Here is a 17,914-nt window from a genome sequence, read left to right as displayed (position 1 = left end):
ATTACTGTGTTATACATTTTTGAGTTGAACTTCATAACCACCACAAATGTCACCCTTGGAATTCCAGCAGAATTTGAGATTTTCTTGGATTCCTCGTTTAATTAACATTCCACTGGAAAATATAACCATTTCCTGCACCCTGTGTTTTTAAAGGGTCTCTTCCTTTGAAAACTGTGTGAGAACATATGATACGTTTTTTTTTGTCAGATTTCAATAAAGTTCTTCTTTGCCTCAACTAACACTGAACCCGAGGAGAGAGACAGAGTCTTCACAGAAATATTCTTACTTTGGCATCATGTTGCGTATGTATGTGTATGTGTGTGTGTGAGAGTGTGTGAGAAACAATCATTTGAACTCTTCATAATCTGTTGTAATTAGAGAGATGAATACTGGGCATTTCTAATCAACAAAAACTGTACATTTTGAAAAAGAATATTTAACACAGCCTTATATAACAAAGCAATACCCTCAGAGAAATGCTCACCATGCTAAAACACCACTTAAAAAAGTATAAAATTAGGTGTGCAACAACAGAGGGCTTCAATTACCTGAGTACCTTCCCTTTTACACTGAAGTGGATTTAAGTCAATGCAGAACAGATGAGATACCATGCCAGAAAGCATGATCAGATGCCTCAAAATAGTAGCATTAATAATTATTTAATCCGAGCCAACGCATTGTCTACTTAACGCTGGCTTAATCCGAATACTTTCTGTTAAAATTGCCCACACGTGTGATTAAGGCTGTTCCTGGTAACTACTATAACTAACCCCGATTCGATGAATGCACAAAAGCAAACAGAAAACATGATAACAGTTATGGCAGTGAAAAAGAAATACGAAACGGCAGTCTGTTTTCATGCTTTTACACATTCACTGTGGCAGGTGGGAGTAGAGCTGCCACAACAACGAGGGTCATCGTTCCTTAAAAAAGGGCTGGCCAGCTCACAAAAGTGATACACCCTTTTTGCCTTAGAAACTCATCAGTCGGCAATGTTCTGGCTCGATTCACAGGAGATAAAACTGGCAGTGTTGAAGTATGCAGCCATCCCCTCCAGACCACCCTGAGACTGTTTCATGATTTGATTTTTCCTCCCGTTTTCATCTCTATACACAGCAGTCCTGGAGGTCACATAACCGTCTCCCTCTCCTCCTCCACCACAGGTGAGGGTTTCTCGTCCTCGCAGGGCCGCGTGTGAGTTGAATTCTCCTCGTCAGGAATGTGAAGCTCCTGTCCTGATGAAGGTATAGAGTTCTCTGAGACAGAGCCATTCTTCACGTACCCGGGGAGGTTCCGGTGCCCGTTCACAGGCACCGGCCCCAGCCTCGTGGTGAGGTGGAGGGCCAGCGGTCCTCTGGCAGTGACGTTGGTAACACTGGTGTGTGATACCATAGGTCCATAGCTGTAGGTGTTACTGCCGCTCCGAGCTTTTCTTTTGAAGTCTAGGGCCAGAGTCCTCCTGCTCCAAGACTTTTTGATCTCAGCTTGCACCTTAGAAGAGAAGAAGTAATTTAGCTATATAAGAGCTTAAATGTCATGCAGGAGTTTTGGAGTGAAATGCAAAACGTTCTGAGTTCTTACCTCCCCATTGCAAAAGCAGTATATTATTGCCACTAAGAATCCCTGGAAAAGAATAGAGGGTTATTTTACTTGCATCATCCATGAATTTCCAGTGCAGCTATTATCTTTAGTGTGCACTTAACATGACATTTTAGCTGTATAATTTGATATTTAGTATGATATTTAAATCATCAGCCACCCCATGTCTTCCTCTTTATCTTAATTAAGATCTAACCACCAGACATCGCAACAATAAGCATCTAATAGACATGAGTTAACTGATCCCTTCCAGTGTTTTCCTGAGACTTTGGCTGTGTTTTTCAGTGATTAAGACACGTTAACCCTAAGTACTCAGGTCAATCTGATTTGTTCAACTGGAAATTAAAATTGTTATTTATTGGGACCCTCACAGTTAGAATAGCATTTCTGGCATATCTACCACAACAGCTTTACCTGGAAGGAGTTGAACAGCATTTCATAGTGCATCTGGATCAGCCAGGGAACTTCAGACACCTCTGTGTATGGCATGGCATTAAATATGATGTAGTGGACACCAAAGAGTGGCATCAGCACCAATGTGGACTTCAACAGTTTCCTGTAAAAGTTACCAGAACAGTAACATTTACACAGTAGTATGTCAAATTCTGCACATACTGCACATTAGTGAAGGATTAAGTCATTTATCAAGCAAAAATGCTAAATACTCTCCAAATAGTTTCCGGGTTCTCAAATGTGAGGATTGGCTGCTTTTCTCTGAGTGGAATATCTGAGAGTATTGGACTGTTATTTTGACAAAACAAGCAATTTGAAGACATCACCTTGGAAATTGTGCTAGGCATTTTTACACTAACATTTTTTTAGACCAAACAATCTTTAAAAAAATAAAAAGTCTAACTGATTGTTTTAGTAATGATAATAATCATTAATCGCAGCCTTATTTGGTTGTTACATACCATTTGTAATCCCCACTTTCTCTCGATGCAAATGCAATCAGAGTAAATACATTCATGGTATTGTCACGCTGGCAGTGATGAATGAATCATGAGGAGCAGTTCAGAAATAATAATTTTGCACTGTGCTAGTATTCAGTACCTGTACTGTTGTCGTGTGTCACACCTTCCAGCATTCGTTTCTCGTAGTTTAGTTGCCAAGACTCTGATGATGTTCAGAAATAACATAAAATTGACCTGAAGAGAATATAGAAACATAATGGTATAGCTGAGTGTTACTGCAAAAATAATCAGTTGTCTTATCCAACAGCTGTAATGCCACAGGTGCAGTGAAATACTGTTATTTCCTACACAGCAGGGGAAAGTTGCAAGCAGAGAGCATGCACTCACCACTACAGCCGCCAGGATAGGCACTTGATAGATCCATTTCAAATTGCCTGCACTTAAGTCCCAACACCTGCAGGAGATAAACAACAAAACAGGGATCAGCCAGAGATAAGTAAGGATCAAGCTCTCTCTGTGTTCAACTGTGGTGTTTCCAATGATCTCTGTCATCATTTCACTAAATGATCAGATTTAGAAAATACATTTACTCGACCTCCCCTGGCTCTTAATGTATGATCTGTCACAAGTATCATTTGGTACCATTCATAAATTAATTAAATGTAATATTTTCAGCCTTAATTCCTGCTGAATTGATACAGTACTTCATTGAAAGCCCCTTTGTGTCAAGGTACTGAAATAATAAAATCCATGCCTTTTTTTAGTTGGTACCAAGACAGTTCTCTCAGCTTAAACTGTCACATGCCATTAACTAGGACTGTAGCTACCAATGTGGACACTGAGGTCATCTAGTCTTTGTTTTTGTTATTTAATATATTTGTGTGCCCTTTAGGGACAAGATTCATAGATCTGGGTACAAAAAGCATTGAGAGGCAGTTGATATTAACTAATGGCATTTACCGTAGATAGATTAAATTTTCAACCAAATGCATGCATGAATCTACATGCCTGAGCTATGGTTATCATCGTGCTTGGTTTGTTTTTCTGCCTATGAAGGCTTGGATGGGCAGTATAAATCTTCTGCTACTCTCTTGCTGACTGAGAAATGAAATATGTGGTTTAGTTCCACTAGACAGCAGCTGGGTACCAGCTTAGCCGAAAGCTTTCAGCTCCAGCGTCCTTAATGTTCGACCATCGTACAGGACAAATGTGGAGACTACAGATAGTACCAGTAAGGGAAGGTTTAGGGCCCCTCTTGAGGCACTTTTCCCCCTGACAGGTGTGCACATTCAGAAATGGAAGGTGTCTTTTTAGCTTACAAACTTGTTCTCAATCTTTACTACAGAAAGTCATGGCATGTTTGGCGAGCATGAATTGTGAAGAACGCTGATATCTGTAGGCTTGTTGTTACAACTTAAGGCATTGAAACGTAAATTTGTGTGAACTGCTGCTATGTATACACTATGCATATACTGTTGAAAGACACTTGCCACATCAGATCAGCAAAACAAAATTACAAAATTGACTTTACCCTTGAAAATCTATCCAACTGCCTTCTTTGCTACAAGGACCTCATGACTTTTTTATTTCTGTATTAAAGCTAACAAGAATAATGTAAATATTATTTATGCAGATCACGTACTCTGTGTCTGCAAATGTGGCTCTCACAGTTGCCCAAACTGTCACAAACATAGCTGGTACTCCTGAAAAAGAAAAGAAAAAATATTAAAACTGTTGTGATAAAATGGCCATCACTATGCGAAAAGATTCTAAATTATTCTATACAAAGTCCATAATATGTTCATATGGGTAGAACCTGGGTAGCACAGCATCCACATTGTATGCGCTGTGCTTATGTGACTTATACGCACAGTGTGTACAATGCAGGAACTGTAAAGCCCATATTCATTTACACTGACATGAGTCATTTTCCATTGTCCTCACCAACGTATCAATACAATATCAGCAATGCATTTGACAGCGCCACTCATTTTTCCCCTAAAAGTTTTTGTATACTAAATACCATCAAAATTAAATACCTTTCATATGATTTAATTTGCATGGTATTACATCTACTAATCATATAGTAATCAAATGCATGCAAGTAGAATGGAAATGAAGCAGAACTCACCCCATCCAATCAAAGTAAATCCCCACAGATACTTTCTGTCTGAGAAGAAGGTCATAAAGATGAGGCTGTGGAGATACAGACCCTCCACAAGGATCCAGTAGTAATTGGTCGCCAGAAAGTACATGAACAAGGTCACAACCACCTTGCAGCCAATCTATACAAAAATATCAGACATGAAGAACATATTTAATCAATTCCCACATTGACAAAAACTCACAATTTTCAAATATTTGCTAAAAAATATATTGTATCTTCTTCATCTCTCTTTTCTTCCCTTTAAAACAGCATACATTTACACTGCAGTAACACAAATTTAAATAGCTGAGAGCGAACAACAACGTTTTAAAGTGGAGTATAATATTCAGTAATCTGTACTGGAATATTCCTCTGCAGATTACTGAATGCATACTCCCTGATGTAACCTGAAATAAAATCCAGTCCATTCACTCAGACAGCTGCAGCTGATTCAAAATCCTGCTGCTAGACCAAGAAAGTGGGTCACGTCAGGTCCAGGTTTCAGATCTTTGCACTGGCTTCATGAGTGTCAACGAATTTTTTTGAAAATGCTACTGATTTAAAAGGCACTGGATGGTTTAGGGACAAAATACATCTTTGACATGCTGCTACATGATGAACCCTCTTCATGGTAATCTGGGACAAGTTTGCTTAATATTCCCAGCGTCAAGACTTAGCAGCAATTTGAGCTCTCCTTCAACTTATTTCTTTTAAAATAAGCCTTAAAACTTTTCTGTTTGCCACTGCCTTTTACTAAATGAAATTTGTCACCATTCATTCATCATCCTGTGTTTCTTTTAAATCTTGTCTTAATGCCTTTTATGTGCTATAATGCATTTTGCATTGCCTTGATGTTAAAAGGTGTTGCCTTGCCCTACTAAAGGTCAGTAATGCTTTTTAATTAATTTTAAAAGAATGTGAACAGTCTGCAAAACCCCAGATAAGGTTAAATGCCAAAGTTTCTGAGGGTGGCTGTCGTCCACCACTTTGGTCCACACTGAAATATCTCAACAGCTATTTGATGGATTGCCATAAATGTTGTTCAGACATACATGGCCACCTCCGCTGACTTTTTCACAACATGAACAGCATGTGAAACATTTTCATTTATACAGTGAAATAGCTTCACATCTACTAGATGGATTGACACACGTTTTGCAGAAATTTATGGTCCCCAGAAGATGAACCTTATTGATTTTGGTGATCCCCTTACTTTTCATCTATTGGCACCAGCAGGCTGACATTTTTAGTTTAAATAGTCTAAACAGCTATTGAATGTACTGCATTTGCTACAGATGTTCAAGGTCCAAGGAGGACACATTTGAATTACTTTGTCGATCCTCAGATTTTTCCTCTAGCTCCATCATCAGGTAAAAATTAAATTTTGCCCAATTCATTACAAAATAATAAGGGAATGTTACCATGCTAACAGTCTAAACTAATAGAGTAAATATGGCGGGTGTGATACGATAATAAGAGTGATTAAAATAAATTCTTAGTGATTTTACTCGATATCGTGAGAGCTTATTGATGACAGACTAGATGACGTTGCTTATTCAGCTTCCAAAAATGTGTTCTCCTTCTATTTTCTGCTGCTCTGCTCTCCTCTCCAACAACAATAATAAACCATGACTTGTCAAATAATCAAGATTAATGTTCCATTAACTAGACCAGATTTGTCAAATACGCCACTAATGTTTGAGGAAATTAATAAGTGAACCACCACCGTTGATTTTGAGTTTCCTCGATAGCTTCAGTGATGTTGATAGGTTTTCAATTTATTGAGTCCCCGTGACCCACAGGTGGTCATTTGAGTGGGTCCCAGGGAAATTAAGTGGGTTCCCATTAAAATGTATTTTCTGACAAATTGAAAGGGTGTTTAGGAATGGGTATCATTAGGATTTTATTGACACCACTGCTCTTATCAGTTCAGGTTCTTTATCAATACTCGTAATGGTTCTTTTTCATTACTAAAAGTGCTTTAAAAAATCTATTATTTTAAAAAAGAATACATTCAGAACAGGATTACAACTGAATAATTTAAATATAACTAAATGTTGTTTCAAGAGCAGCAACAGTAATGTGTATTGGAGCTAATCCTAGCTGACACTGGGTGAAAGGCAGGGCACACCCTGGGCAGGTTGCCAGTCCATCTCAGGGCACACAGACCCTGTTGTAATATGACAAACAAATTTACCTTCAAGGACAATAAATTATATTCGTTTCATGAACACGTTTTAGAAACAGCATATATACCTATACATGATTTCCCTCTATAAAAAAACACTGAATATATTTTCGAAATCTGAGCAGGAAAGCAGTCGCTCCCTGACTTTCAATTTCAGAAAGGCATTCCCATGCGTCCCCCCAATTTCCAAAACTTGTACTGACTTGCATGCCTTGATGTAAGCCATATTGATTTGAAATATCTTTACTGACTTGTATGATGTACATATGTTGTGTAGATCTGATTGTGGAAAAAAAAAAGATTGTTTTCGATTAAAATACAAAATTACTTGTTCTTTGCTTGTTCTCCTTTTTAATTTAAGTCATGTAAAAAGTCTGTTAAATTGAAACTTTTTATAATTAGTAGTAATAGTAGTGTAACTTTTTATTTTAAACTAATTTATGCAAGTAACCAGGTCAGGGAAGCGTTTTGGAAAAGTGGTTGTGAATTAAAAAGATGGGAGATGCTTACATTCCTAGCGGGAGGCCGATATGGTGTTGACCCTGAACTAGTAAGACTTTCTCTTTGTACTCATTACCAGTCTTGTAATTGCCATTTCTATCTTTTCTCATCAGTTTGTATTCTAACAAGCATTGATGGGTTACAGCAGGGGATTTGACATGGCGCAGCTTTTTAATTGGAGTTTTATGCCTTTAACAGAGACAAAGACCATACCGACATGGGGCCAACCCAGAAATGGTAAAGACCCACCGTGCTGCCTACTCAGAGCGGTTAAGTCAGACTGTATTTAATCCTATCGGTATAAAAAGTCACACAGTGGCAGACTGCAAGCTGAAATGGTTAAGGTTCAAAAACTAAAACAAGGGAAATACAAATATTATCATTATTGTTAATTATAGTCAAAAGCCAACATTTATTGTTGTTTTAAAAAGGGCACCAAACTTTGCAGGTTGAATGCTTTACGCGTCATCCATTTCTCTGACCTCACCACAATGATCATTCACCACGCTACAGTTCTTTTATTGGTACGTAATAATTGAATGGATCGTGTACTGCAGAATCATCCAATATCGATGTAATCCCTAGGGATACTGAGCTGCTTTTAAAATACTGTTAATAAATGAGAAGGCTACGGCAACAGAAGAAAAAGAACTTAAGGTTATGTTTGCCTTTTATTTGTATTATATTCAAGTGCATCTAGAGCAGATATGAAGCGAGGCCATGCAGTGTAGTGAATGGACAAAGAATTTGCTTTTAGAATAGAAGAAAATGCCTTTGGCTCTCCTGACAGTCCAATCCTAAACCGTGTGTGAGAATCAGCCTACAGTATACTGTAAATTCACACATTTTAAATGACATTTGTGCCTGTGTTGTTCACAGCCTGTTATTTTTCTCTGAGACAGTGTTTTGATTCTTTATTACCTACAATTAACTGGAAGCCCAAGCTTTATTCTGAGCTTATTGTTTGAAAGTGTTATCACTTTGATTGTTAAACAAGTGAACTTGAAAGTAATTGAATGTTTTTAATTAATCATTTGCAGTTCAGAAATGATGTGACTTATCACAGTGTAACATAAAAACTGAATGTTGACATGGATGGAACCGTCTATATGCTAACTATGTAATGATTGTTAAAACAATAAATATAGCCACCACAATATACAGTGAACTCAGAGATCAGGGCAGAGATTATTGGAAAACCATAGGTGTCACAGTAGCAAGTCGCAGCTTTGTGTGTGTTTTAATTGCTTTTGGGACCATGTGTATTTCCCCTGGGCCTTGCTGGCTTGTATTGGAGAGCAGTAAAAATCGGGAGACACATCACAAAAGTTATAAATTGAATTAAATCGAAAACTAAATTAATTAATTAATCTGTTAATAAACATCCAGGTTCAAAATGAGTATCCAAGAACTGTGCTTTTACTGAATGATATTAAAAGTGACATTCCTTCATTATAGATTATTTTTGTGCAGAGTTTAATAATAATTCACTTAGTATTATTGTGTGCTATTGGTTTGACAGGAAGTCCCAGGAGCCCATAATGATTCAGTCAGCTATCGATTCTGCTCCAGTTAAAGACAACTTCCACACTGTATTGTCATGCAATGATTATAAGAAGCCAGTTCCTCTCAGTGCTCCTTTCTCTCCGTACTGATTACCAGTCTTGTAATTGTCATCTCTATCTTTTCTCATCAGTTTGTATTCTAACAAGCACTGATGGGCATCAGCAGGGGTTTTGTCACGTGGCAGCACTTTTACGCCTATAATAGAGACACAGGTCTGTGATTTGAATATTTTTGTTTCTATGAACATTCTGTATTTTTAAACACGTATAAATCTACTGATTATTGAGGTATTGCCAGTGAAGCTTTGTTGCAAACCATGTGCTGTGTAACTGCTGAGAACAGACCAGCTGCAATAGACATAAAAGATAGGTGTGTAGGAAGCAGACAGGTTGATCAAATTATCATGGATATGCAGTCAGTCAGCAAATGAAATGTGCAAATGTAAAGGGAATGATGAAAACCCAAACACTGTCCACACTTTTGTGAAATAACCTGGTTATGGGAGGTAATTTTCATCTAGCTTTAGACAACTTTACATTTTTATTGATATATTTACAGTACATTTAGAATACAGGCTTGATAATGTGCCCATTTTCATTAGTGCACCACGTCTTATTTGATACATGCACTACAGTCTAGAGAATGCAAAAGCACAAACATCTGTGTACCGTCGTGGTGGCATATATGTCACCTACTTTAACAAAGCAGTTTTAATCCAGTATAACCCAATTTGGAGAGCCAGAGGATAAAAGTGTCCACTAAATATATTGCACAAATTGTTTGTTTGCATGTTAAAGCATGCATGAAAAGGACCCAGTCTTCACCCATTTTTTAAACTTGACTCTGAAAGGGAAAGCCAAGTACTGGCCTAGTAAAAGCTTGGCATGGTGACAGACAGTACAGTTTATTTGCTCCAGCACTGGAAAAGCAGGTGAGACTTTACAAAATACCACTTCCCGTTTGGAAACAAAACGTCAAACGCCCAACTACACTACAAGTCAAATTATCTGCGCATTTAATGTAATCAAACAAGGATGATTCCTATTGTGATTTTATCACAATAGGAAATCACAATACATACATGCTGTTTGTCTTGCTTAATATTGCATTTAAATTGAAAATTCTTTTTGAAAAGAAGTTCATTGAGTGTTTTTCCTTCTCTTTGTATATTTTCAAGGACAGAATGCTTCATGTTGATCACACCTGTATGTGTGTTTTAGATGTGTTGGTGTACTCACAAACTGTGTTTTGTTGGCTGGCGGAGCCTCAGTGATGGACTTGAGGTCTTCCACTGTGACTCTTTCCATGTTCTCTAAGGCTGATCCAGAGTAGAGCACAACATCTTTCACAAAAATACTTATAGCTCTTAGCATGTAGGACACAAATAGATGCATGTGGATGTAGTTCCTTGTGCAGTGTAATCGTCTACAGAGAAAACAAAAACAGAGTGGCAAGGTCATTGAAAATTGTGTGTCTGTGTGTTTTGTGTGTGTGAGTATGTGTGGGCAGGCACACCTTCGCGTAAGTGTGTGTAAGTATTTTCACACAGACGAACAATACTCATCCTAATTAGAGCCAGCTGAATTCCACGCTGACTATAACACATTCTTGAGATTTAGGGGCTTCAAACACACAAATATTGAATTGCTCGGCTCAAAGCGAGCTGTAAAAACAAAATTGCAAGCATGTGTCGAGAAAAGCATGCAAATTTCTTTCCAGACAAGCACACGTTTATCTGTCAAAGATTCTTACAAAACATCCTGTCTGTGCGTCTGCGGAGTGGGCCTTTGAGGTCATGCACAAGTATTAGCATCAGGTTGCTGGATCAATGGCCCTAAAGGTTATGTATTTACAAACACAAGCAAAGAAAGTTCATGATAATACTGAATATTCATTGGCATTTTAATAAATACCAAAAGCTCTTGAACTTGAACTATTCTCATGAAAAATCATAAAAAAAATTACTGGATACTGAATTTAGCCCACTGCTATCCATTATTAACTGTGTATTTCTCTAAAGCCTTATTAACAAGCTTAAAATTTGATGAGCTACCCTTAAAGAACTATTGATTTCAGAGTGGTTTGCGAAAACTAATCTAGCGTACATTTCCCTGGTGAAAAATACTGAACACAACTGCTAATGTGAAATATCCCTTTGCTCTCCCTGGAAAACATTTATGAACTCTTCTGTCTAAAAGCCGACATGTTGAAGGGAAGAAGTGGCTGGAGTGCTCTGGAGCATGGAGCCAGAATGTCAGATGGGCCCCTGGGATAACTTATTAAACTCATTTGGTCCATAGATTTCCTGGTGCCAGTTGGGAGCATTCCTCAAGCCTTCTGACTGCCTGCCTGTATGGTAAGTCACACTGGTAGGAACATTGGTAAACAGCGCCTTCACATTGATTCCTGATACTCCCCATGCTAAACAAAATAAGCAAATAATGACATTAATCAGCCATGAAAAACAAAAACAAAATCTGACTGCTGCTGCACAAAAAAAGGAATTTAAGCAGTGTTGCCACTAAGTCAAGAGAATCCAGATAAGGCTGCGTTTGTGACAAATCCTTTCATCTATTATATTGCTACAGTAGGAGAGGCAAAGCTGTTTAAATATAATAATTGAGTATTTTACTCAATAGTTTTTTGAAAACTTATTTTATCTTCTTTGTTTCAAGCCGGGGGGTACACTTACAGCTTAAGAACTATAATCTTTGTAAGCTTGGTGGAATTGCAAAATCAATATCCAAGCTTTGGTTGTTTATCACCGAAACCTGAAATCAGTATGAAAATAACAAAGAACCTAAATGTCAGACAATGAAGCATGCATTACTGAAAGCCTGGAGGCAGACTCCTCCTCAAAGGTAGACATATCAAAGTCTGTTAAAAGTCAAAGTAAAAGTCAAAGGTAATGTTTGACACAATTTGTGTGCTTCATGTTGTTGCCATGACACAATACTGAATTGCATGCTTCATTAAGTCATCATGAATTTAATATGCTCTGTGCTTCTCTGTATGTTTGCGACTGATAAAATATTTGCGACCGGCCTTGGCATGGTAATAAATTGTACCATCACACCATTAAACATTTAAACTCCCTGTTGCGATACCTTCCATAATTTCTATACCTCAATTTCGGACCCTGTATCTAAATCCCTCTCTTGGGAGCGTCACTGGAAAAAATCCAGTGACATCGACTCACCGGAAATATCCCAAGATGACGACAGCCACCATGAGTGATCCCAGAGAGATGGAGTATCCCACTGTGTAGATGAGATATAGACGGTGAAAGACCTCCTGTTGGAAGACGATCTTTTGTTAGAATTTCAATAGGGCAGCAAAATGAGAGAATGAGAGGACTACTGCATATCCTCCCAAATGTACTGTACGTTTGAGTTAGATGACTGCATTTTTGTGTAAAAACAAAAGCCTCAATTATCTTCTCTTTTTAGCCACCATATATACTGCAAGAAAACTGATAATTGAATTCCCATATTTACGTGAAGAAATGGCTAATAATATTATATTATCGGATAGCAGTCAGCACCAAACTTTGGACAAATCCATACTCATTATTTTTCTGTTCATAATAGCCTATATTTGCCATATACACATCGCTCGTATGCTCATATACATTGGATAACAGCATGAATATATAGTTAGTATACACTATATCATGTTTTTCTCTAAATTGTTGGAAAAGCACATGTACTGGCAGGCCTTTATTCAGTTTTAGTGATGTTTGATTTACATATCTTTTTGTTAAATGTTACAAGACATGGTTACATGGATACTTAGGCTTCAGGGTTACTCTTTGTGTTTAGTAACATCCCATTATGTTCACATTTTAGCGGTCACATTACTTTAGGCAAGTGATTTCATTACAAAGAGCATGTTTTCACAAAGGGCAAAGTAAATACACATATTAAGAGGAAAGTTCACATTATATTGGCATGTTCCCCCCAAAAACGACAAAATGTGTTAACTTCATTGTGTGTGAAAATACATTGCTACTTGGTGACAGAAATGTCTCAAGCACACAGACATTACTGATGGAAACAACATTTGACATGGGTGGCAGAGCTTGGAAAGGCTGGGTGGGGCAGTTTGATCTTCCAGCAGTGAGCTGGCAGCCAGAGGACATTGTAAGGAGAGCCACTAACCAGACCCTCTGTGCGTCAACATGCTGAGGAGGCCAAGAGCCCAGTGTGACGTAACCAGATACTCCACTGCTGTTATCATTTAGCATCAGGATCCTGTGCCAAAAAAACGGGTGTCTAAGTTGTGCTGGTGGTCCGCGGTATGGAAGTTTTGCTGTGTGGGGCTTTCCTTCGTGCATATGTATTTGTCATTTACTGCTGAATCCGCTCCCTCAGGAGCCCATCAATATAAACATCTGAAGTCAGAAAGAAAATGAAGGGCTCCATGATAAGGTATACCCACATCCTCTACACCACATTCAAGCAGGGGAAAGTAAAATCTATGTGGGACAGCTGATATTTCTATCGTCTCATGGCAAAAAGGTTATTACTGAAAAGCTTTCAGACTATAATTTAAAGAAAAATGCTGTTAAAAGCCTTGTCAGCATCATTACTGTGCATAATGCAATATTTCTTATACAAGAAAAACGTGTTCATATACTCACAGTAATGGTTGAGAAATGCTATTTTTCCATTTACAGCCAGGCTATAGCGGTTTTCCACTCTTACTATACCCAGTTGTCCTGTTCAATGCTAGTGTTATGTTCTGACATCCAACACTCACACAATGATGTAGAAAGAAACACTACATGAGCAACTACGAACAGGGTCACATCTACCTCTGTCAGTCACATGGGGATCATGCTAGTAAAAGGCTGCTGCGCTTTTTCTACAAAACAATTTTCATAGCATGCACTGAGGAGCATACAGTGATGTTACAGTGGCAGTAGTGCACTTCCAACTTTATGGCCACAGTTTGTGGAAAGCTTTTCTGCTTCAATGAGACAATCCCCCCTGTGGCCATAAAGAAATGGCTATCTTAGTTTGGTGAAGAAGATCTTGATAAGCCTGCCCAGAACAAACCCCATTTTACACCTTGAGGACACCTGGGACGCGGTGGACCGCCGACTGTGAGCCAGGTCACAGTGACCTAAGCGATGCTCTTGTGGCTGAAGCAAATTCTTGCAGCCAGGTTTCAAAATCTTGGAAGACGTTCAACACTCACACATTAGTATAAAGTTTAGCGCATACAGCTTTAACACTTTAAATATGTGATACACAACTTAGCATACTGGTAGCCTCAAATGGAAGTGAGACACTCCTTCTTGTTTGATAAAATCATTATCAGGAAAGCTACATCAGTACACTGCAGAGTCCTTGGGTCTAAATGGCTCCTTATCACTTGTCTAGTTGCTGTGAATGCGGCTTTGAGGTTTAGTCATGATTGGTGAGTTTTTTGAATGAAATCATTTCTGGGAAGTTTTGCAATTTGCAGTAATGTGACACTGTTTCAGTTTATGTTTGAACGGACATTTAGCTAATTGCATCCTCATATAATCACAAAGCAACCACATTTCCATCCATCCACATTACCCCCCCCCCCCATGATCATCTGAACATTTCATTAATGGGCATGTCAAAAATGTGTTACACATTTGAAAGGGATTGTAATTGCAGGGTATAATACAAAATACAATAGTTGCCTAAAAGGTTGTATTCACAACAGACATGCTCTTAATTATTCAGAACTGTAAGTGTGTCTATGAGTATGTAAATGGTGAAGCGATGTACCTCACCTTTTCATGGCTATGGTTGTAATGGTAGAGGAATTTTGCACATTCGCTATAATTGGCCCATGTCTTGTTGGTTGTGGCCTGCTCCCACGTTCCGTTGTTGTCACACCGACGGTATGCTAGTCCTAGACACCAAATAGAAAAGTATATTTTTAATTACGGATTTTGCCAGCGGTTTGCCACACAGTCAATTACTCATCCTCTACTTGTTTCTTACAAGATGCTGCATAATTGTATAAATTGCAAACAAGGTTTCAGAGAGAGCCCAGTTATGATTGTCAGTGTGCAGAAGCACCCGTAGCCTGGTGCTCTTTCACCAACTGAAATTAAACTCCTGGGTTTCAACTGCTGACTTTATCCAGGACCAGTCTTACCTTTATGGTTGAAGTCATAGATATAGTCTGGACAGGAGGTGGATACAAGCTTTCCCGGAGGCCCTTCAGGCCAACAAACAATACCGTCCCATTCTGGTGAGCAGAAACCATCTGTGGAGACAAAAAGCAGTGCTGACTTTTAAAAATAGAGACACAGAGTGCTGTCCTCCCTTGGTCCCAACATTACATTTCCAAGAGTAGCAATACTGTATGTTTTGAAGGATTCAGTTGTCCTTTAAAAAGTAGGTCAGATACATGAACTTTACACAGTATGTAAATTAGCACTGTAGAGCAGCTGTGCAATTAGTGGTAGGCCTGTACTGTAAATTAGACCTTTTTTGTTTTCTTGAATGAAAACAGGGGTCATCCAAAGGATACCCCCACCCCCCATCTTTTGTAATATAATTAAAACCCATAATCATGGAATTCCCAGGATGCAGATAACAAGCTGTCCACTGAATCTAGTGTGTTCATTAAAGCGTGTTTGTTAGCTTATTAGCAGATTTCCATAACTGGTTTCAGAATGGATATCATTAAGAGGAATTCCTGCAACACTGGCTGAATTGTTGTATCCTTAGCCTATTTTGGGAAAAAAAGTGCTATTTTTTATATATTATATATATATCTATATATATTTATATTTAACTCTATGTACAATAAGGTTGTGTTTTTTGACCTGCATCAAATACATCTTAATTAGGGATGCAACTAACAATTGTCAATTTCATTATTGATTTTTCTATTTTTTTCCAAGTAATCAGTTAATTGCTTGGTCTATGAAATTTCATAACAGCTGACAATTCTTAAAATGTCTTGTTATGTCAGACCAACAGTCCAAAATCTGAGATATTCAATTAGAAATTATATCACACAGAATAATCTCAAATATTTACATCTGAGAAGCTGCAAACTTATATTTACCATTTTTGCTTGGTTAAACCATAACATTTGGTCAATTACCAAAATTGTTGCCAATTATTTTTCTATTGATAATTGAATCGATTTATCAACTAATCATTTCAGCTTTCATCTTAATTGTCGGGAAACCCTGGTGGTGATCTTTTGTCTTCTCTCTACTGTCACTATCTAATAAAAATAAAAATATTATTAACAAATAAACTTAATTGATATTAATTATCTTATCATATCTTCTAGAATTTCTTTTGTCATCCTTGCATTTTTAATGAATAAACATAACCAGGCAAAGCAATAAAAACTATTATAACATATCCTGTATATACATTTTTGTTTCAATTCCAGGACTGGCTGATCAAATAAAACTTTCAATTAAAGTTTTTAGATTGTGGTGAGAAACATTTAGCATGTAAAAAGAACTTCTCAGTATTTTTCTCACTTTCTTCAGACTCCTACAAGATTGCTGATGGAGCGCTTTTCCTGAAGATCACAAAAAAACATCTATACTTCGTTCAGACAATGAGCTGCAGGTTCAAAGGCAAAAAATGCCATTTTGAAGCGTAGAGCCCCTTAATTGTCAGCTAAACCATGGACCTCAGCCCTCTGATAGTGGGAGCAAAGTCCCTTTCCCCACAGATTCCTGGCAAAAGCCTCCCTTATGGCTTGGCATTTATGTTGTATTATTGAAAACATCTGCCCCACTTTGACCACTAATAAGTAGCTAAGGATAAAACTAAAACTATCCTCTCTTTGCAGTAGATCCATTATTTTCTCATTCCTGTAATCAAACTTACAAAGAAACATCTGAAGCAATGACGACATGCTTTTTATTTGCCTGTCACTTGAAGCACAAAATTAAAGAGCAGACTGAGTGGAGCAGACTGATTCCTACAGACCTCTGGTGGGAGAAAAACAGCATTTAGTATTGAAAATCACACCACACATCCTGGAAGTAAAACTAGAATTGCTGTTCACTTTTGCAATAGGTTTTATTACCATAGGACCACCTACTAACAGGCTTAAATTAAACACTGAACACAAGCACATATATAATTTCCCATATGTTTCTTGACCACGATTTAAATATAAATGTGACTATGGGGGGACTTTGGTATTAGTGATGTCACTGGGTTTTTTAATAAGGTTTTATTTCCCCCAAACTCATTTGATTCTGACCTGCAGATGTCAAAACACATATTGCATATTCTCATGATGCACGCAACCTTTTTATAATGATTGCTGATGTTATTCTACACCCAGACCACAAGCTTGAAGGCTGAGCTATTTTCACACTGCAAGGTCTGGGGCATTGAACCCACATCCCTCCACTGTAGTCTCCAGGCAAACCTCAGTGTTTCCCTCAATGAAAACCTTGTCTTAGTCACGTAATGGAGACTTTTGTGTATTTAAACACAAATGAGAAATAAAAACAAATAAATACAAGGTTCAAATACATCCTAAAACGACATTTTCGCCTCACACAGTGACCTAATCCTTTTCTCAGTGAACCTAGAATTGCACGATCAATTCATTACTCAGTCAGAAAAAATCCTACATTTTACACAAGCATTTTAAAATAGTCATCACTCCACATCTCCTATAATAGCTCAGAAAACCACAAGTTTACAGTGCCAGAAAAAAACTCTGAGGGTGGTCAGGCAGGACACAGGCAAGATGAATACAGATTTAAAGCCAAAGTCCTCAAAAATGCACGCTAGCTGCTATTCTCTGACTTTACCTCAACCCACACATTCAAAGTCACACCACAATACAGGAATAAAAAAAGGACAATGTTTTAAAAAAATGACATGACTGAATTCTGTCCAAATCCTAATGACCACTTCAAGGAAAACGCTTACATGGGTCACCAGAAAGCACGGTAATTGTAATGCTTTCCTTTAACTTTATCTGAAATCTCGACAGTCTCCTAAATTTTACTCA

At 37.9% G+C, this 17,914-nt stretch overlaps 1 protein-coding gene across 1 annotated transcript in view; it reads right to left on the bottom strand.

The window, feature by feature from the left end:
* Window positions 1–17,914, bottom strand: part of pth1r (parathyroid hormone 1 receptor) — a 46,931-nt gene continuing 29,017 nt past the window's right edge. The window contains exons 3-13 of the mRNA XM_046052151.1: window positions 15,059–15,169; window positions 14,688–14,809; window positions 12,114–12,208; window positions 10,153–10,339; window positions 4,645–4,798; window positions 4,156–4,216; window positions 2,901–2,967; window positions 2,653–2,747; window positions 2,014–2,155; window positions 1,582–1,623; window positions 1–1,491 (exon numbers count right to left, since the gene is read on the bottom strand). Coding sequence (XP_045908107.1) covers window positions 1,129–1,491; window positions 1,582–1,623; window positions 2,014–2,155; window positions 2,653–2,747; window positions 2,901–2,967; window positions 4,156–4,216; window positions 4,645–4,798; window positions 10,153–10,339; window positions 12,114–12,208; window positions 14,688–14,809; window positions 15,059–15,169 — 1,439 coding nt within the window. The 3' untranslated portion in view covers window positions 1–1,128. The remainder of the gene's footprint in view (window positions 1,492–1,581; window positions 1,624–2,013; window positions 2,156–2,652; window positions 2,748–2,900; window positions 2,968–4,155; window positions 4,217–4,644; window positions 4,799–10,152; window positions 10,340–12,113; window positions 12,209–14,687; window positions 14,810–15,058; window positions 15,170–17,914) is intronic.

This window comes from Micropterus dolomieu, linkage group LG06 (genome assembly GCF_021292245.1).
Source record: "Micropterus dolomieu isolate WLL.071019.BEF.003 ecotype Adirondacks linkage group LG06, ASM2129224v1, whole genome shotgun sequence".
NCBI classification, from domain to species: Eukaryota; Metazoa; Chordata; class Actinopteri; order Centrarchiformes; family Centrarchidae; genus Micropterus; species Micropterus dolomieu.
The sequence above is the reverse complement of the archived record's forward strand: the minus strand, read 5'-3'. Positions and strand labels throughout refer to the sequence as shown.